We start from the raw sequence: 21938 nt of genomic DNA, 5'->3' as shown, positions 1-21938 counted from the left end.
TTCAGTTTACAGTAATACAGTCATCTTTGATTGAATCTGGTCAAAGAAAATTAACTTCACTACATTTAGTTTATAACAAACATATTTTAATGATGTATTATTTGAGAAAATAAACCTTTGATTTTATGTATTTCAGCTGCATTTTATTCTAAATTATTGCTTCATGTTCATGAGGGTCACGAATTTTTCTTTGTTTCAAGTGTGAGAGCAGAGGTCTGGCAGGTTTACAATCTAAACCCTGTGATGAACTTCTGAAACACCACAGCTTCACCTCCTTTGTGTCATTTTTATGTTCTATTTAGGTTTCGTCAAGTCAAGATTTTTTACATTTTTCACTTTGCTGTCGTTTTAAGGAGCATAAACTGAAAACTATCTGAATGACACAGACAGCGCCCTCTGATGGACACAAGTGCGTGTTTCAGTTTAACACGTGATTCATGAAAATGAAAGTAAATTCCGACACTTTTGAACTGAGCTGAGACGTCATTACAGGGAGTCAGATCTCTGCTGAAAAACACACGTTTGGAAGATTTTAATCAGAAAGTTCAAGAGACACTAATTTGGTGAGTTAATAATACTTGAAGATTAAATGGCTGACAAACTCGGACTTGTTGAAAATTTCCTGAGCTGCCATGTGTGTTCAGAGACTTTCAGAGATCCTGTGTCTCTGAGCTGCAACCACAGCTTCTGTTCAAGCTGCCTGCAGAAATTCTGGGAACAAACTAAAAACAAAAACTGTCCAGTTTGTGAAAAGATATCTTCAAAGGAATTTCCTCATGTGAACTATACACTGAAAGAACTTGCTGATTCATTTACTGACACAAAGAAATCTGGATCATCTGGGGCAGAAAAAGAAAAGAAAAAATCAACAGCAGTAAACATGAGGAAGTGCCTAAACTGTTCTGTGTGGACGAGCAGAGAGCTGTGTGTCCTGTGTGTGACTTTTCTCTCCACCACAGTCACAAAGTGGTTCCTGTAGAAGAAGCAGTCAGTGACCTGAAGGAGCAGCTGAAATCTGACTTAAAGTCTCTGCAGGACAAGAGGAACAAATACAAACAAGTGGAGGAAACTTACAATGAAATGATTCAACACTCCAAGAAGCAGCTGTTGTCCACAGAGAGGCAGATCAGAGCAGAGTTCAACAAGCTCCAGCAGTTCCTGAAAGAGGAAGAGGAGTCCAGACTGGCAGCTCTGAGAGAGGAAGAGGAGCAGAAGGGGAGGATTATCAGCAGAGAGATGAAGATGATTGAGGAGCAGATCTCCTCTCTGTCAGACAGCATCTCTGCTGTTGAAGAAGAGCTGCAGAAACACAGCGTGCCATTCCTCAGCAGTTATAAAGACACTCAGAGAAGAGCCAGAGCCCAGAGCTCAGTGTCAGATCCACAGCTGGTCTCAGGAGCACTGATAGATGTGGCCAAACACCTGGGCAACCTGTCCTTCAGAGTGTGGGAGAAGATGAAGGAGAAGGTCCACTTCAGTCCTGTCATTCTGGACCCAAACACTGCAAACCACTGGCTCTATCTGTCTGATGATCTGACCAGTGTGAGACATGGAGACACAAAACAGCAGCTTCCTGATAATCCAGAGAGAAACACAATGTATTCTTTTGTTTTTGGCTCTGAGGGCTTCAGCTCAGGGAAACACAGCTGGGAGGTGGAGGTGGGAGACCATCCTGACTGGGCTGTGGGTTTAGTTAAAGAGTCAGCTGACAGGAAGGGACAGTGTTTTATTTCACCAAGATGTGGAATCTGGTGTTTAAGTCATGGCAGTGGAAAATACACTAATGGTGTTGGTCAGACTGTGACAGTGAAGAAGAGTCTCCAGAGGATCAGAGTCCAGCTGGACTATGACAGGGGGGCGGTGTCCTTCTATGACCCTGAAGACATGACTCACATCTACACTCACAGACACACTTTCACTGAGAAACTCTTCCCATATTTTAATATTGGAAAGGCAGGAGACGCCAAAACCTCTGATATCAAAATCTGTCAGACTGAGATTTGATTGTAAAGTGATTCTTTATTTTAACTGTTTTTTCAGTACAGCAACAGGGTTAATTTTAGGGAAATTATTCATCACACTGTCTAACTTCATTATCAGGTTTTATTTCATTTTGTTGATCTAGTGGAACTATTAGCAATTCAATGAAACTAAAGCAACTTTTTCATGTGAAAATCTTGTGACCCACTCGAGTTTCTGTCAGAAACTTTTACATTTTTTTCTTGTTTCTTTTAAATTAATATTTTCAGAATATTTCTCATGTTGTTCATGTAAATATTTTTGATAATTTTAAAATCTAAATGATGATTTCTTTGCTTTTCAAAGTTGTTGAGTGTGAACAGCAAACTGTGACACTTCTTAAAAGAAGGATTCATGATTAAACATCAGCAAGAGTCAACTTTACAACTACAAGATTTAAATGTCCTGATTATCAGCATCTTGTTTTCAGTTAAATAACATTTGAAAGTAACACGTCTTCTTTAAAGTTTTCTAAATTCAAACAAATGACTTCTAAGTTGTGACGCTGTCTCAGCAGTGTAACTACACTTGATTGATTTCATTAAAAATGTTATTTCTTGTGTTGTTTTTAACCTTAATCAGAAGCTGACATCTCTCACAGTTTGAAAGATTTCTGGATCTTCTCATGTTTCATAATTAGGTTTTAATTTGATTGTCAAACTTCACTCTCAGCCTCAGTGTTTCAGTGAATCACCTACCTTTGATTTGTACTTCAATGTTATTCTTTAACTGCTCTCTTTGATTATTGAGATCACAAAATGTTTCTGTGAAGTGAAATAAATAAATTCAGTGATTCTGTTGTTGTTGTGTTTGACAGTAAATCAGCTTTTCAGACACAGTCATTAGTTCAGATTCATTTAACATGGAAACTCACTTTGATTGTTGTGTTTACATTTAACTGACTCCTTAGAATAAAAGATTATTTGCTTCTATTAGTTTGTAAATATTCTTGTTGTACTGAAGCTGTTTTATTGAAACAATCAGCAGATTTTATCAAATCAAGAATTTATTTTAAGCAGCTACATTTTAAATCTTTTTTTCAGACCAACATTCACATTTAACCCCAGACAGAAATCAAATGTGATCATTGATAAACTTTACATTCTCACAGCTAATCTGTATGTTTACAAACTCAGAAAATAGTTTGAATGAACAAAGCTGCAGAGATTTCAGATGAAGGTGCAGCTTTATAATAGTGATGTTTTATTTGTATATTATATTTACACACAAGATGGAGACAAAGTTCATATTTTGTTTTCTAGTAAAAATGTTTACACTGTAAACATTTACACTTATCCCATTTTTAAATGTAAATCATTAAATGTTAGAAATGACTTCACTTAACAGATAAACAGAACACTAAGACTGAGCCAAGTTCATCTGTAAATATTTTAAATAAACAAATAAAATGTCTAATCTCACTTTCACCTCAGGTCAGTGTCAGTCTGATCAGCTCAAATCCAGAATCCTGCTGCGATAAAGAAAATTGTCTCTTTAGGATCAAATCAAACTGATGCTGCTGATGTGGTCGCTGTAGTGTCTGTAAGTTTGAGTCTTGTGTGTCATCTGCAACCACCACACATTCAGAGGGGGAGAGAGGGCAGTACAGGCCTCGACCAACACCCACAAAGCTCTCCTGCGGGGAAAGAATCTGGCCAAAACTCCACTGGTTAAAATGTCTCTGCTCTCTGGTGTCACTGTAGTGCAGAGGCTTCAGAACTAGAATCCTCTGGTTTAAAGATTTCTTCAGCATTAAATAATCCAGTGACAGTTGTCTGTATTTCCACCACTGCACGCAAACAATAACTGTTAACAATGAATTCAGCAAACTTTATTTTTCAAATTGTAAACAAATACAGTTTAAAACAGCATTTCTGTCGCTGCCACAGAGTAACTCACATTAGGACCCCGTCCTCGTTTGGGCTCCGCCTCCAAACTGTCAAAAGTCAATTTACTCGCGTGAGCAGGATTTCTTTCCAAGCTCAGGGAGCTGCCCGCCAGAGCGTGAAACTGGGTGGGTGTAAAGGAGACACTGCTCTTGTCTGTGATCTCTGGTCTCCCACTCAGAGACACAGGTTCCTGAGTGTCTAGTATTCCTACTGCTATGGGAGGCGCTGAGAACACTCTTCGTGTGAGAGAAAATCTCCTCACGCAAATATGTAGAACCAAATACTGTCAATAATGCAATGTTCTTAAGACTTGTCAGGTAGTCGAGCTTTTTAGTTCAATCAGCTGCATTTCGATGTCTTCTGTGTCCAGCCAGTTTAAGAGAGACACATCCAGCTGCTCATTAAAGCTTTCTGACTTGATCAGAAAAGAAAACATTTTTCCATACACCCGAAAGTCCTGAACATGCATAGTGATTTCTGTCTTGAGTCTTCGGATGTACCCGTGTATTTCCGTGGTGTTAATGCTGCGCTGAGTGGGCAGCACCTGAAGCATGAAGCGCCTCTGTCAGTGCGCCCCAGGGTGGCTGTGGCTACAATGTAGCTGCCATCACCAGTGTGTGAATGTGTGTGTGAATTGGTGGATGACTGGATGTGTAAAGTGCTTTGGGGTCCTTAGGGACTAGTAAAGCGCTATACAAATACAGGCCATTTACTATTTACCTTGGCAGCAAACACAACTTCTGTTAAAGCTGCCTATCTGAAAACAAGCTGACTTGTGATACGTGAACTTGTGAAACACCACAGCTTCATCTTCTTTGTGTCATTTTTTATATTCTGTTTAGCATAAAAACTGGAGAGCTGAACATTTTTTACGTTTTGGCTTTTTATGTTTTCGAATGAAGCACAAACTGGAAAACTATCTGAACACTAACAGCGTCCTCTGGTGGACACAAATAATATGTTCGTCTTTCAGCTCAACACGTGACTCCAACTTTATAATATTGGTGTTTTATTCGTATATTATTTTTACTCACAACATGGACACAAAGTTTGTATTTTCATTTACGGAAAAACGGTTTTTTAAACATTTTATTTCCACTTTCTTACATTTTTAAATGTAAATCGTTAAATGTTAGGAATGACTTACCAGGTAAAAAAGAGCATTAAGACTGAGCCGAGTTCATCTGTAAATATTTTAGATAGACAAATAAAACATCTTTTTCTTGTATTTCCATAAACAGTGGGTCTAAATAAATATTTTGTCAGGAGTTATTAAGAAATGTTGAGTTACTATAATTATCAGAGAAAGATGAGTGATTAATTAAAAGTCAGTAAAACTTCATTTATTCTTTTTGTCAATTGAATCTTTTTTTACCCTGCAGACATGCAAAAACCTGTGATATCAAGTCAGACTGAGATTTCATTATAAAGTCAACATTTTCTTATGAGGGAAAAGTTACAGTGGCAAAGCTTTATCGTAAACATTTGGTTGTTGTTTTTTTATTTTCTTCTTATTAGCAAACATATTGTCTATGGTTGATTAATATTTTACTCATCAGCACCTGCAGTGATTTTATTGCTTGTTTGTTTGTTTTTCCTGAAAATCATCTTTCAGACATTTAACCCAGCATGTAGTTTTATTTATTTCAAACTAGTGATGTCAAACGATTCAAATTTGTAATCAGATTAATCACAGGATTGCTGTGGATTAATTTTGATTAATCACAATTAAATATCATTCATTTTTGGTCATGGTCCTTGTGCCTGCCCGGCCAGCCCAGCGCGGCCGCAAGTATTTTTGTTTTATTTTTGTCTCTCTCTCTCTTCTCTCCTGCTCTCCCGCCCTTGGCCGACGCACCTGCAGCTGATTACCGATGATTCCTCACAATGTTTGCTGACTCTTCATAAGGCAGGGGCGCTGAGCTACTCCTCGCTGGAATATTGAGTAACTCTACTTAGTATTGACTGGCTCTGTAGAAAGCAATCATTTCTTGTGCGTGCCTACGAGTAACTTTCGTGTTTGTGTGTAGATTTCCCGGAGCTGTGACCCGGGACCCCTGAGTGTGAGTGGAGCTGTTCAGCGTGGAGTTGTGTGTGCGAGGAGCGTGAAGAGTGGAGCGGGTGTGAGGACCTTGTGTTTCCCTACCCTGTGGACCCTTCCCCCCTCGTGTATATAGAGCACCCGGTGTGGTTAATAAAGCTCAGTTAAACTGTGTTTCTCAGTCTGCGCCCGAGTCTGTTCCATTCATCCTGAAATTTTTAGTCAGTATAAATCGCATTTCATTTTGCATGAGCAAACAGACTCAAGAAAAAAGGGAATACATATGCACTTAACATGCTTATTGAACATCTTGAACATTCATGTTAACAAATAACTCAGTTACTAAGACTAACTTGTTGATAATGTCCGAGAGGAGAGCTGACCGCTTCTTTACAATGTTGCCTGCAACTGAGAACAGTCTACAGTTGTGATTTTTCCCTCAGTTTCCCACTCATGTGCCACTGTTAACAAATGTTCAGCACATGCCTCTGCAAAGTGACGCTCCTCTGTCTTCATTATTCTCAATGCAAATGACTTTAATTCCTATGCAGCAGTAGGTAGATATGCAGTAACACCAAGATAGTTACTGTTACTCACAGAAGTCCAGTAGTCACCTGTCAGGGCGACATGTTTGGCTACAGCTAAACCCTCGTGCTTTTTTTCCTTTTCAGTTTCATAGAGCCCATGAATTTTTGACACTATTGTGCTTCTTGTTGGAGCTTTTTACAAAGCAACTTGCAAAACCTTTGTAAAGCCCATGTCCTCGGCGATATTAATAGGTCTGCAATTTGTTGCAATCCACTTGGCAATTGTGTCAGTCAATTTGTCCAAGGTAGGTTCACTGAGTCCCGATGCTTCGTGAGTGGTTTGTTGCAAGCTGGGCAACAAAGTGCTAGCAGCATCCCCGACTAACGTATGCTTCGGGTTAATGTGATATTTTGAGCTGGAAGTGCTTTGGAGAAAACAAAATTCTTTCCTGCACAAAGCGCATAATACTTTATGTCACTCGACTGTTCAGTCTTGTTGTTTTTATACTCAGATTTCCCATTGAGAGGGCCAACGTGCTGTTTGTCATCTTGCATATTGAGTTGGTTGGTTCAGCTGCCCGTCACCAGATCAACTGCTCATTTGATTCTACTTGGACAAACTGCCCGAAATGTGTTGACAGAGACATTCCAGGGATTTTGAGTCATTCTGCTCTTCAGATGGGTTAACTGCGTTAAAAATGTTAATCAGATTAATCATGATGATGGATTAATCTGCATTAATGAGTTAATTTAGACAGCCCTAGTTCAAATGCATTCATCACAGAAGTTTCTACTTTTATTGTTGTTTTTACATTTAATTGATTCCTTAGAAGAAAAGAACATTTGATTCTGATGGTTTTTAAATACTCCTGTTGTGCTGACACTGTTTTCTTGAACCAGTTGTAGCACTGATGTTGCTGTAAAATAGATATATAAGCTGCTGGACTAGTTCATGGTTCAGAGGAGTGATGGAGCAAAGCACAGTGAAGAGACCAGAGCCAGAAACGTTTCAAATGAAAAGCAGCCATCTTTAATAAAAACAGAAAAACATCAACACGATCAGTTGATGTTAAGTAGCTCACACTTATCCTTACATTTGTTCTAAACCCCACAGCTAGGTTGTTTCTTTAAGATTTAGTTTTTTATTTAAGAATCAGAAATCTTCATAATTTACTTCTTTAAGAGACTTTAAGAGAATTCAAGAGCAGTCTGTTCTGTGCAGGACTAATAAAGCTAATTTAGTGTTATAAGCTCATTTAACTTGTGCTCATTATTAATCATCCTGACTAGTTTCTGTCTTGCACGAGCAATCAAATCTTATCAAAACCCTTTTTGGTGCGTTGACCCTTTAACACAAAGTTCCTGTAGAGAAATAAAAATAAATTTACTCGCGTGAGCAGGATGTCTCTCCGAGCACAGAGAGCTACCTGCGAGAGCGTGAAACTGTCAGAGCGTGTGTAAAGCAGACACTGCTCTACAAAAAGGTCAAAACCACACAAAAGTGGCATCAACACACAACCCAGTGTTTTTAACAATTGTAGCTCTGTTGTCCAGCCGGCCACCACAAACACTCTGTTCACACTAGGGCAGGGTATCGATTTCTGTTTCTATAGCTGATTCGATGCCGATTCACGAGGTCCCGATTTGAGTCGATTCAAGCTCAATTCAATTTTGACTCCAACCGTCAGAAATATTATAATTATGATCATGTATCAGTACATTTATCCATATTTTTATATCTGTGTATTAAAACAAAGCTGACACTTGCGAGACTTTATCAAAGGTGTAACTGAGGATAAAACACAGAAAAATATGAAGGAGATTTTCCTGGCCTGGCTTTCTACAGCACACAACACTCTTAAAATATTCTGCAGTTGAACAAAAACACAAGAACACCATGAATCAAAATATGAACATTACCTGATGTTGCTGAAGTGAAGCCCAGCAAAGTTACAGAGGTTTTATTAGAGACACATTTTTGTAATTTGGCATAATTTGTAAGAGTTTATATTTCTTCAGTATTGAACAACAGAAATGAAAGTTTCTTGTCAGAGGCCAATTTTGAAAAAACAAAAGCACTGAACACAACTGTAGACTGGTGCGTAATAAACAAGCGAATAATGCAGAAAACAGATTTTTCATGGGAAACTGGTCTCTGAGTTACTGAGAGAGAGAATTCAGTTCAATTCATTTTTTATATAGTGTCAAATCACAAAAACGGTCACCTCAAGGAAGTTTTTGGGAGTCCCTACAACTCTAACCAAGTATAACACCATAGTTATTGTTTTAATTCACATGTCATGGTCTGAATAAAGCCTGTGTTTTGTGTGGATAGTTATGCTACAATCATGGCCAATAATCGGTATACCATCCTCACGTTGCTCCACGTTACGTAAAATATTTTAATTGGTGAAAGTAACGAGGTTAGGATTGTAAAAAAAGAAAACTGAATATTTTATTAATTCGGTTTATACAACCTGATTGGATCCCTCCATCCTGATGACTGCTGCTGTGGATAATGGACCCAAACCATCTCTCACACTGGTCAGCTCATCACATTTCAGTTCATGACAAACTTGAAAGTTGGAGTCTAAAGGTCTAAACTCTTATGCAGGTTTGAGGCCACAGCCCAGGTAGTAAAAGCAGATATCGTCTTTGGTGAATTCTCTAAAAGAACTTTGCTTTTTTGAAGGACTGTAAGGTACAAGCTGTAAAGACGTTGCATTTGATGTGTGTAGAAACTTTCCTGAACTGTAACGTGTTCAGAGACATTCAGAGATCCTGTGTCCCTGAACTCGAACTACTTACAGGATGTCGTCAGTTTACAGTAATACAGTCATCTTTGATTGAATCTGGTCAAAGAAAATTAACTTCACTGGTACACATTTAGTTTATAACAAGCATATTTTAATGATGTATTATTTGAAAAAATAAACTTTTGATTTCATGTATTTCAGCTGCATTTTACTCAGAATTATTGCTTCATGTTCATGAGGGTCAAGAATTTTTCTTTGTTTTGAGTGTGAGAGCAGAGGTCTGGCAGGTTGACAATCTAAACCCTGTGATGAACTTCTGAAACACCACAGCTTCACCTTCTTTGTGTCATTATTATGTTCTATTTAGGTTTCGTTTTTTTTAAAAGGAGAAGTCAAGATTTTCTACATTTTTCACTTTGGTGTCGTTTTAAGGAGCACAAACTGAAAACTATCTGAATGACACATACAGCGCCCTCTGACGGACACAAGTGTTATGTGCGTGTTTCAGTTTAACACGTGATCGTGATTCATGAAAATGAAAGTAAATTCCGACACTTTTGAACTGAGCTGAGACGCCATTACAGGGAGTCAGATCTCTGCTGCAAAACACACGTTTGGAGGATTTTTATCAGAAAGTTCAAGAGACACTAATTTGGTGAGTTAATAATACTTTAAGATCAAATGGCTGAGAAAGTCAGACTTTTGGAAAATTTCGTGAGCTGCCATGTGTGTTCAGAGACTTTCAGAGATCCTGTGTCTCTGAGCTGCAGCCACAGCTTCTGTTCAAGCTGTCTGCAGAAATTCTGGGAACAAACTAAAAACAAAAACTGTCCCATTTGTAAAGGAAAATCTTCAAAGGATCATCCTATTGTCAACTTTACACTGAAAGAACTTGCTGATTTAGTTGCTGGGAGACAGAAATCTGGATCATCTGAGACAGAAAAGAGAGAGAAGAAATTAACAGTGGTGTGCAGTAAACATGAGGAAGAGCCTAAACTGTTCTGTGTGGACGAGCAGAGAGCTGTGTGTCCTGTGTGTGAGTTTTCTCTCCACCAGAGTCACAAAGTGGTTCCTGTAGAAGAAGCAGTCAGTGACCTGAAGGAGCAGCTGAAATCTGACTTAAAGTCTCTGCAGGACAAGAGGAACAAATACAAACAAGTGGAGGAAACATACAATGAGGTGATTCAACACTCCAAGAAGCAGCTGTTGTCCACAGAGAGGCAGATCAGAGCAGAGTTCAACAAGCTCCAGCAGTTCCTGAAAGAGGAAGAGGAGTCCAGACTGGCAGCTCTGAGAGAGGAAGAGGAGCAGAAGGGGAGGACTATCAACAGAGAGATGAAGATGATTGAGGAGCAGATCTCCTCTCTGTCAGACAGCATCTCTGCTGTTGAAGAAGAGCTGCAGAAACACAGCGTGCCATTCCTCAGCAGTTATAAAGACACTCAGAGCAGAGCCAGAGCCCAGAGCTCAGTGTCAGATCCACAGCTGGTCTCAGGAGCACTGATAGATGTGGCCAAACACCTGGGCAACCTGTCCTTCAGAGTGTGGGAGAAGATGAAGGAGAAGGTCCACTTCAGTCCTGTCATTCTGGACCCAAACACTGCAAACCCAGTTCTCTATCTGTCTGATGATCTGACCAGTGTGAGATTTGGAGACACATGGCAGCAGTTTCCTAATAATCCAGAGAGAAACACTAAGTATAGTGATGTTTTTGGATCTGAGGGCTTCAGCTCAGGGAAACACAGCTGGGAGGTGGAGGTGGGAGACCATCCTTGGTGGATTGTTGGTTTAGTTAAAGAGTCAGTTGACAGGAGGGGACAGCGTTCTGTTTCACCAAAATATGGAATCTGGTGTTTATGGTATGCCAGTGGAAAATACACTAATGGTGTTGGTCGGACTGTGAGAGTGAAGAAGAGCCTCCAGAGGATCAGAGTCCAGCTGGACTATGACAGGGGGGAGGTGTCCTTCTATGAACCTAAAGACATGACTCACATCTACACTCACAGACACACTTTCACTGAGAAACTCTTCCCATATTTTAATATTGGAAAAGCAGGAGACGCCAAAACCTCTGATATCAAAATCTGTCAGACTGAGATTTGATTGTAAAGTGATTCTTTATCTTAAATGGGGGATTTTTTTGTCTTGGGTTTTTTTTTTTTTTTTTGGGGGGGGGGGGGGGGGGGTCTTTCAGTCCAGCAGCTTAATTTTAGGGAAATTATTAATCAAACTGTCTAACTTCATTATGAGGTTTTTTTGTATTTTATTGATTCAATGAAACCAAAGGAACTTTTTCATGTGAAAATCTGACCCACTCGAGTTTCTGTAAGAGATCTTTGCTTTTAATATTTTTGTTTCTTTTAAATTAATATTTTCACAATATTTCTCGTGTTGTTTATGTAAATATTTTTTTAACTTTTAAAATCTAAACGATGATGATTTCCTTGCTTTTCAAAGTTGTTGAGTGTGAACAGTAAACTGTGACACTTCTTTAAAGACGGATTAATGATTAAACTTGTGTCATATCAGCAAGAGTCAACTTTACAACTACAAGATCTTAATTTTCCTGAATATCAGCATCTTGTTTTCAGTTAAATAACATTTTATAGTAACACGTCTACTTTACAGTTTTCCAAATTCAGAGAAATGACTTCTAAGTTCTGAAACTGTCTCATCAGCAGGTTAAAAATGTTTAAACAGATAAAATTACAATATGTTTAGTCAAAGGAGCTTGCAAAGAAAAGCGTCTGGACTTCGTTACTTGAAGACGTTTCACCTCTCATCCGAGAAGCTTCTTCAGTTCTAAGGTCAAATGGTGGAGAGTCCCAGATTAAACCTAGTGAGAGTGACCCCCCACAGAGGGACAAAAGGACCCCCTGATGATCCTCTAATCGCCTGAGCCAAGGTGTGAAACTGGGTGTGGGCTCCAATCAGCCAGAGTTTCGGGTGGGTTCATTGTGAAACCTGGCCCCACCTTATCATGCGAATTCCTGAGGTCAGATGGCCCAGGATGTGAGTGGGCGTTAAGGCGTCTGGGAAGGGATCTCAAAACTGGATTATAGATGGCAGAGAGTTTGTGTCGTAAACCCCCGCCTCTGTTCAAAGGCGGGGGTTGTACAATATGTTTACTTCAGCAGCATCTTCATTTCAGTTGATTATTGAAAAACACTAAATGTCTCTGTGAAGTGAAATAAATCAAATTCAGTGATTCTGTTGTTGTTGTGTTTGACTATAAATCAGCTTTCAGACACATTCAGTCATTGGTTCAGATTTATTTAACATGAAACTTCACTTTGATTGTTGTGTAAACATTTACTGACTCCTTAGAATAAATGATCATTTACTTCTGTTGGTTTGTAAATACAAACATTCACATGTAACCTCAGCTCTCTTAAACTGCATATCAGAGAAGACTTGTGCAGTTTGCTTTGATGGAGTCACTGATTCTCACTTTGGTCTGATCCTCACAGAAATCAAATGCAAATGTTGATAACGTTTACATTCTCACACCTGTATGTTTATAAACTCTAACATATGTTGTTTAAGAGTAAAATAAAATTCAGACGTATCCTACAGAAATATTTACACACCGACAGCTGAAAATAGTTTGTATGAACAAAGCTGCAGAGATGTGAGCTGAAGGTCAGATTTTATAATATTTCTTTAAAAACATTTAACGCCTAAACAGGACTGCAAAGCAAATTTTCCTGACATGCTGCCATGTATGTTGTTGTGAGACTTTCGGAGATCCTGTGTCTCTGAGATGCCATCATAGCTTCTGTTTAAGCTGCCTGCGAAGATTCAGGGAAGAAGCTAAAAACAAATTCTGCCCCACTAGCAGCAGGCAGCCATCTCTGATAGTTTGATCTTCTGATAAGATAAGATAAGATAAGATAAGATAAGATAACCTTTATTAGTCCCACACGTGGGAAATTTGTTTTGTCACAGCAGGAAGTGGACAGTGCAAAAGTTATGACGCAAAAATTAGAATACAATAAGAATAAATACAGTACACAGCTGTACAGAATAGAATAAAATAATATACTATATACAGTAGAATAAAATAGAATAAAAATATACAATAAGATAAAAATAGAATACGAATGCTATATACAACTGAGTAAAAATACAACGATGCCAGAAAAGATTATTGCACTTAGTGTTATTGCACATGTGTGGATGTGTGTGTTTGTTCAGTTAAAGTCTTTGTTGTGGAGTCTGACAGCAGTGGGGAGGAAAGACCTGCGAAATCTCTCCGTCCCACACCGTGGGTGCCGCAGTCTCCCACTGAAGGAGCTGCTCAGTGCTGTCACAGTCTGCTGCATGGGGTGGGAGACGTTGTCCAACAGGGATGACAGCTTAGCCGCCGTTCTCCTGTCACTCACCACCTCCACTGGGTCCAGAGGGCATCCTAGAACAGAGCTGGCCCTTCGGATCACCCTGTTCAGTCTCTTCCTGTCCCCAGCAGAGATGCTGCCGCCCCAGCAGACCACACCATAAAAGATAGCAGAAGCCACCACAGAGTCATAGAAGGTCTTCAGGAGTGGGCCCTCCACCCCAAACGACCTGAGTCTCCGCAGCAGGTACAGCCTGCTCTGCCCTTTCCTGTAGAGGGCGTCTGAGTTATGAGTCCAGTCCAGTCTATTGTTCAGATGAACACCAAGGTACCTGTAGCTGTCCACAGCCTCAATGTCCATACCTTGGATGTTCAGTGGTTGCAGTGGAGAATGCTTGTGCCTGCGGAAGTCTACCACCAGCTCCTTGGTTTTACTGGCATTGATCTGGAGGTAGTTCAGCTGGCACCAGTCCACAAAGTCTTGGGTCAGACCTCTGTACTCCTTGTCGTCCCCATCAGTGATGAGGCCGACTATTGCAGAGTCATCAGAGAACTTCTGCAGGAAGCACTGGGTGGAATTGTGGGAGAAGTCTGCAGTGTAGATGGTGAAGAGGAACGGAGCCAGAACCGTTCCCTGTGGGGCCCCCGTACTGCAGACGACCCTGTCCGACACACAGCCCTGAGTCCTCACATACTGTGGTCGGTCGGTGAGGTAGTCCAAAATCCAGGTAGTGAGGTGATGGTCCACTCCAGAGTTCTCCAGCTTGTCCTTCAGAACCGAGGGAAGAATAGTGTTGAAGGCACTGGAGAAATCAAAGAACATGATTCTCACAGTGCTTCCAGCGGTCTCCAGGTGAGTGAGGGAACGATGTAGGAGGTGAATGACGGCATCATCCGCTCCAATGCCAGGCTGGTAGGCAAACTGAAGTGGGTCCAGTGATGAGCTTGTTAGGCGCCGAAGCTGAGCCAGGACCAACCGCTCCAGGGTCTTCATCAGGTGGGATGTCAGAGCCACCGGCCTGTAGCTGTTGAGGTCCTTGGGGCGTGAAGTCTTTGGCACTGGTACAACACAGGAGGTTTTCCAGAGCTGTGGGACTCTTCCCAACCTCAGGCTCAGGTTGAAGAGGTGCTCCATCACCCCACACAGTTGGTCCGCGCAGGACCTGACGACCCTCGAGCTGATGCCATCTGGGCCCGCTGCCTTCTTGCCATTAATCCTCCTCAGTTCCCTCCTAACCTGGGTGGTTGAGAGAGACAGGCTGGAGCCTTGTGTTGAGTGTGTATTGGATGCTGTTGTTGGGGGTGGGGAGGAGTGAGCAGGGTGAATAGAGGAGGTGTGAAGTGTCTGAGGTGTCAGAGGTGGAACAGCAGCAGTGGGGGTGGGTGAGTCTGCAGCCGATGTTGTAGACTGTCTCATGGTTGAATCAAATCTGTTGAAGAAATGATTCAGTTCATTTGCCCACCTCACATCCCTCCCAGGCAGAGAGTTCTGCTGTTTGTGGCCTGAGATGGTTCTGAGGCCTCTCCAGACTTCACCAACGTTGTTTTGTTGAAGCTGGTTCTCCATCTTCTGCCTGTAGCTGTCCTTCCCATTCCTTATCAGTCCCCTCAACTCTCTCTGCACCCTTTTCAACTCCTCTTTGTCTTTGGATTTGAAGGCCCTCCTCTTCTGCTTGAGGACAGCTTTAATTTCTGGGGTAATCCAAGGTTTGTTGTTGGAGAAACACCGTACAGTCCTGGTAGGTACGGTGTTATCCACACAGAAATTAATATAGTCAGTAATGCATGTAGTAAGGCTGTCGATGTCCTCTCCATGGTCGTCACAGATCACCTCCCACACAGTCGACTCAAAACAGTCCTTAAGAGCCTCCTCGCTCTCCTCTGACCATCTCTGCACTGTGCGGGTGGCTGGTGGCACCCTGCGCACTAAGGGCTCATACACAGGGACAAGGTGCACCAGGTTGTGGTCAGATTTGCCCAGTGGAGGGAGAGGTGATGAACTGTATGCCTCTTCAGCATTGGCATACAGTAAGTCCAGTGTTTTATTGTCTCTGGTTGAGCAGGTCACATACTGGGTGAAGGTGGGCAGTGTGGAGTCCAAAGAGGCATGATTGAAGTCCCCTGATATTATGAGAAGGGCTCTCGGAGATTGTGTTTGCAGTCTGCTGACCACTGAGTGGAGAGTGTCACAGGCTGCATCCGCGTTGGCCGAGGGGGGGACATACGCTGTTATTGCGATAACATGCGAGAATTCTCGGGGCAGATAGTACGGACGCATGCTAACGGCTAACAGCTCAGTGATGTGCCCAGGGTTACACCATCTGTCGTTCACAAAATGTTTTATAATAAGGCTTTAATTTTATTTTTTACACTTCACTCTGAGTTTCAGTGTTTCAGTGAATCAAAAGTTATTATAACTCTCATTCCTATTTTATTTTTAGCTGACATGTTAGAATATTGATCACAGAACTGTTCAGCAAGTTGCCTCTGTAACGTGAAACAAAAATCAATTTAGGTGATTTTGTGTTGTTGTGGTCCACACTGCACAGAAACAAGCATAAAACACAAGTAGTTTATGGAACAACTTTAGTATTTGACAGGAGAAGTTCACCTTTTGTTCCACCATTCCTGCCTACTGCACACAGTACATGACAAAGAAAACTTATTAGAGCAACTTAGAGGTTTCTGTTTGCCTCATCCGGTGTCACAGAGATCCACTAGCAGACACATTTGAAAGGAATAGAAAAATAGGATAAATAAATAAAAACAGTAAGACCAGGGTAAATGACACAGAGGCTTCAATAAGAAGCCAAAACAGTAAGTGCAGATTAAGTGCCGTAACTGGCTATTTATTAAAAACATTACTAAAACTGTATGAAAAATGGGAAAAACATGAGAAGACATATCTGACAACTGCAGGAAGCCAACCAACCCCACTAAACAAACATGTAAACAAATTCTATCACCAGAAAAAGTGAGTGAATTCCCAGCATGCCAATAGAATCAAAACATTTCAGAGAATAAAACTATGAATCACTAAGTAAAACAATATATCAGTACAGAAACAATAAAACATTACAATATCTAAAACAACTAATAATAAGTCCAACATTTTGTTGGTCACTTCAAACTACATGAGGAACCCAGCACAGTCAAAGGAAATGGCTACAGGTAGTTTTCACCTATTTATCCACTTGTGCTCTACTTGGTTATTCTTCTGTCTGGAGTGGCTTTGCTACAATCTGGCCCATGACGTCCCAGGCACTATGAAACACTGGGAGGGAGCATGACTTGATTTATGCAGGGGACAATGGATCTGAAGTGGTGATTTTCTGTTTTCCTTTAATAACATTGTCTACCCTGCTAGGCCTTTCCCAGCATGTTGTGAGGTGATTCCAAAATTCCAAAAATTAAAAAAATAAAATAAAATAAAAATCTGAAACTGAGATTTCTCTTTAATGTTCAGAAAAAAAATGTTGTTGCTTAATAATTATCTCATCCTGCCAATGGACAGCACAACCTTCATGCACACTACTTATAATTTCACCAAACACTGACTCCGGATGTACTGCAATAAAACCTGATCATGTGGACGAAACTGTGAACAGTTTTGTTCCTGCAAAAACCACAAGATGGAGACAAAGTTGATATTTTCTCAACAGAATCAGAATCAGAATTGCGTTTATTGAACAAGCATATGCTCAAACACATACAAGGAATTTGTTTCCGGTAGATGGTGTCTCTACTGGATCACAATAATATGTAAATGACTCAATACACACACACATCTATTGCAGTCTAGCAGTGTGAAGCAGTGTGAGACTTAGGAGGGAGATGGTGAGGGGAAAGAACATGTTACTGTGTCGGGTGGTCCTGGTCTGCAGGCTTCTATACCGTCTGTCAGAGGGCAGCAGGTCAAAAAGTCTGTGTCCAGGGTGTGAGGGGTCTGTGATGATTTTCCCTGCGTGTTTCCTGGTTCTTGAGAGGTGCAGGTCCTGGGTGGAGGGCAGGGGGGCGCCGATGATCTTTTCAGCTGCCTGTACAGTCTGCTGCAGTCTGCACCTCTCCTGTTTAGTGGCTGCAACATACCAGACTGTGATGGAAGAGTACAGGACAGACTCAATGACTGCAGTGTAGAACTGGATCAGCAGCTCATGTAGAAGACTGTACTTCCCCACTTGTCTGAGGAAGTACATCCTTTGCTGGGTCTTTTTAAGATCTTGGTCTCCCACTTCACCTCCTGGGAGATGGTGGTACCCAGGAACTTGACAAACAGTATTATAACACAATTTAGTTTCACATTTTCATATGTAATATGATTTGCTTCAGTAACCTTAGTTCACAAGTAAAACAAAAAAATCAAGACTATAGTTTCAGAAAATATTGCAGATACATTCATTAAAACCTTGTACTGTGTCTGAATATGGTAGCGTGGTGGCAAGAAGCAAGAAAGTCCTGAGTTCGAATCCACAAACTGACTTTCTGTTTGCCTGGGTTTCCACCAACTACTCCAACAGTTAACTGATGATTTTCAAATTGCCCGTGGGTGTGAATGAGGGTGAAAACGGTCATTTGTCTCCTTGTGTTGGCCCTGGGGCAGACTAGACTGTCTTGATATGACAGCTGGGATAGGCACTTTGTAACAATGTGTCTGTTTCTGACTTTTAAATCATCTTGATTAAAACATGACTGCTCTTTTTTTTTCTTTTTTTTTAGCATTTTACACTTTCTCTTTTGGTTCAGTCTTGATTTGGATTTGATCAAAAATGTAAAAAGATTTCTTTATTTTTTATGCATGTTGATGTTGTTGTTAAAGTCATGCTGGGAAAGTGTTTCCTGTGGCAGTTGCTGAAAAACAAAAATGTTGTAAAACTGGTTTAATATCTGTCAGTTGAAATCCTCCTCAACAGACTAAAACAACTCAGATTTCTCCATCTTTCTGTCATTTTTATACTTTATTTAAATAAAAGCAAATCCTGAGAGCTCAACATATAATTTTCTTCTTTCATTTTCTTTCTGTATGGAAACAAAACTGCCAAGATCTTCTAAGACTATATTACGACAACACCATCTGCTGGTTGACTTGCTTTTAACAGTCATGAATGAAATCATTTCCACACTGTCAAACAGACTTTAAATTCCACTGCAAGGTGTGAGATCTCCTGCTGAAAAATACGACTACGCAAAATAGACAATTCAACAGGAAGTGCCTAAACTTTTCTGTGTGTCCTGTGTGTGAGTTTTCTCTCCACCAGAGTCACAAAGTGGTTCCTGTAGAAGCAGTCATGACCTGAAGGAGCAGCTGAAATCTGATTTTAAATTCCACTGCAAAGTGTGAGATCTCCTGCTGAAAAATATAACTACGAAGAACTGTCCTGTTGTTGGTTGGATTCTGAAAATAACTGTTAAGATTTTTACACATTTTTTTTACATGCTATGTTAAAATTCACAAAAAAAGATTGTTACTACTGCAATAACATATTTCTTTGTTTCATTTTTAACACATCCTTTCTAAGAGTGTACTAGCATCAGCCTAGTGAAAAGACTAATCGAGTACACATTCTTGTAATGCAGTGATCTCTCCAGAATAAAAAAAAAAACATGTTTTTGAATGTTTTTTATTAATCCTAAATTAGTGCAGTGTTTCATAAATTCATTTATATGATGAATATGAAATTATTATCAATGGCCTAACACAGTTATATGTGACTCTGTGCATTTACTGTGCAACCTAACATTGATACTGTGGTTTCTTAGACATGTTAGTCAGTGCATTGTAGCATTATCTCGGCACTTATCTGTTTACACTGACTCTATTGGTAACAGTACTGTCTTCAGTGCACTGCTGTTTCTTTAAATGAATGATCAAAATATTTGTTAAATGAGTTTTGTGAGCAGACACCTGCTAGACTTCACATCACTAGAGAGAATCTGTAAGTGAAATCTACTGAACAAAACTTGGAGGAGAACCCATTTCTCTTTAATAAACTTCTGTCCAGCTGAATCTTGTTTCACGTGTTCTCCAAACACTCTGCCTTTTCTTTCAACACGTTCAGTTCCTTTAACTTCTCGTGTGTTAAGCTCTTCAAAGCATTACAGTTGTTTCCTATAAATATGTTTGTCTTTAATTTCCTAGCAGTTACTGCACAGGTGCATTTATCTTAAAAACAGTAATTGTATGTTAATATTTTTTAACAGGGAGTGGTGCTTGATGACAGAATTCATCATTGCTGAGTCACCAACCTGTTTGGATTCCTCCATCCAAATGACTGCATCCAAACTCAGAAAATAGTTTGTATTAACAAAGCTGCAGAGATTTCAGATGAAGGTGCAGCTTTATAATAGTGATGTTTTATTTGTATATTATATTTACACACAAGATGGAGACAAAGTTCATATAATACATACATTTCTTAATGAAACTTTCATACAAATAATATGTTCGTCTTTCAGCTCAACACGTGACTCCAACTTATATTGGTGTTTTATTCGTATATTATTTTTACTCACAACATGGACACAAAGTTTGTATTTTCATTTACGGAAAAACGTTTAAACATTTTATTTCCACTTTCTCACATTTTTAAATGTAAATCATTAAATGTTAGGAATGACTTACCAGGTAAAACAGAGCATTAAGACTGAGCTGAGTTCATCTGTAAATATTTTAAATAGACAAATAAAACATCTTTTTCTTGTATTTCCATAAACAGTGGGTCTAAATAAATAATTTGTCAGGAGTTATTAAGAAATGTTGAGTTACTATAATTATCAGAGAAAGATGAGTGATTAACTAAAAGTCAGTAAAACTTCATTTATTCTTTTTGCCAATTGAATCTTTTTTTACCCTGCAGACATGCAAAAACCTGTGATATCAAGTCAGACTGAGATTTCATTATAAAATCAACATTTTCTTATGGGGGGAAAAGTTACAGTGGCAAAGCTTTATCGTAAACATTTGGTTGTTTTTTAAACTTTCTTCTTGTTAGCAAACATATTGTCTATGGTTGATTAATATTTTACTCATCAGCACCTGCAGTGATTTTATTGTTTGTTTGTTTGTTTTTCCTGAAAATCCTCCTTCAGACATTTAACCCAGCATGTAGTTTTATTTAATTCAAACTATTATGTCAAATGATTAAAATTTGTAATCAGATTAATCACAGGATTGCTGTGGATTAATTTTGATTAATCACAATTAAATATCATTCATTTTTTTTCATGGTCCTTGTGCCTGTCCTTGGCCGACGCACCTGCAGCTGATTACCGATGATTCCTCACAACTGTTTGCTGACTCTTCATAAGGCAGGGGCGCTGAGCTACTCCTCGCTGGAATATTGAGTAACTCTAGTTAGTATTGACTGGCTCTGTAGAAAGCAATCATTTCTTGTGCGTACCTACGAGTAACTTTCGTGTTTGTGTGTAGATTTCCCGGAGCTGTGACCCTGGACCCCTGAGTGCGAGTGGAGCTGTTCAGCGTGGAGCGTGTGTGAGGACCTTGTGTTTCCCTACCCTGTGGACCCTTTTCCCCCCGCGTGTATATAGAGCACCCGGTGTGGTTAATAAAGCTCAGTTAAACTGTGTTTCTCAGTCTGCGCCCGAGTCTGTTCTATTCATCCTGACATTTTTAGTCGGTATAAATCACATTTCATTTTGCATGAGCAAACAGACTCAAGAAAAAAGGGAATACATATGCACTTAACATGCTTATTGAACATCTTGAACATTCATGTTAACAAATAACTCTAAACATTTATCAACATCAATGTGGCCCTGTTACTAAGACTAACTTGTTGACAATGTTCGAGAGGAGAGCTGACCGCTTCTTATTTACAATGTTGCCTGCAACTGAGAACAGTCTACAGTTGGGATTTTTCCCTCAGTTTCCCAGTCATGTGCCACTGTTAACAAATGTTCAGCAGAGGAGGCTACCCCCCCCCCCCCCCCCCCCCCGTCCCCTGTCCCCTTCTGACTGCCTCTGCCTCAATTTTCAAATTCAAATTCAAATTCAAATTTTATTTGTCACATACACAGTCATACACAGTACGATATGTAGTGAAATGCTTGGACAACTGCTCGTGACTAAAGAAAACAAAAAAGGAAAAGGCTATGAATAAGATAGGAAATAAATATGAAAAATTAAAAGGGGTAAATTTAACTAGGAAGGAATAAAATATAAATTAAGGTTAAAAATGAAATAACTGTACAACACACTGGGAAAGAATAAGATAAAATATATAAATTAAATTGAAAATAAAATAACTGTACAACAAAATACACAATATAGAACTATATAAGAATGTATGAAAAAAATACACAAGAAGTATAAATAAATATATACACAATAACAGCAGCAGTGATTTAAGTGAT

General features: G+C 39.7%; 1 protein-coding gene and 1 pseudogene across 1 annotated transcript; both read left to right on the top strand.

Annotated features, from left to right (window-relative positions):
* The first annotated feature begins 482 nt into the window (after nt 1-482).
* On the top strand, nt 483-3124 carry LOC146563026 (E3 ubiquitin-protein ligase TRIM35-like; annotated as a pseudogene).
* Nucleotides 3125-9794: 6670 nt separating this feature from the next.
* On the top strand, nt 9795-11378 carry LOC146563025 (nuclear factor 7, brain-like). Its single transcript, XM_085293186.1, has one exon. It carries the CDS (start codon nt 9914-9916, stop codon nt 11333-11335), a length of 1422 nt encoding a protein of 473 aa, XP_085149312.1. The 5' UTR covers nt 9795-9913; the 3' UTR covers nt 11336-11378.
* The last annotated feature ends 10560 nt before the right edge of the window (nt 11379-21938 follow it).

Source organism: Mchenga conophoros, linkage group LG12 (assembly GCF_057382185.1).
Source record: "Mchenga conophoros isolate Kocher_MC1m ecotype Shallow Benthic linkage group LG12, M_conophoros_male_GT1.1, whole genome shotgun sequence".
NCBI lineage: Eukaryota > Metazoa > Chordata > Actinopteri > Cichliformes > Cichlidae > Mchenga > Mchenga conophoros.
This window is presented reverse-complemented; position numbering and strand designations above follow the sequence as displayed.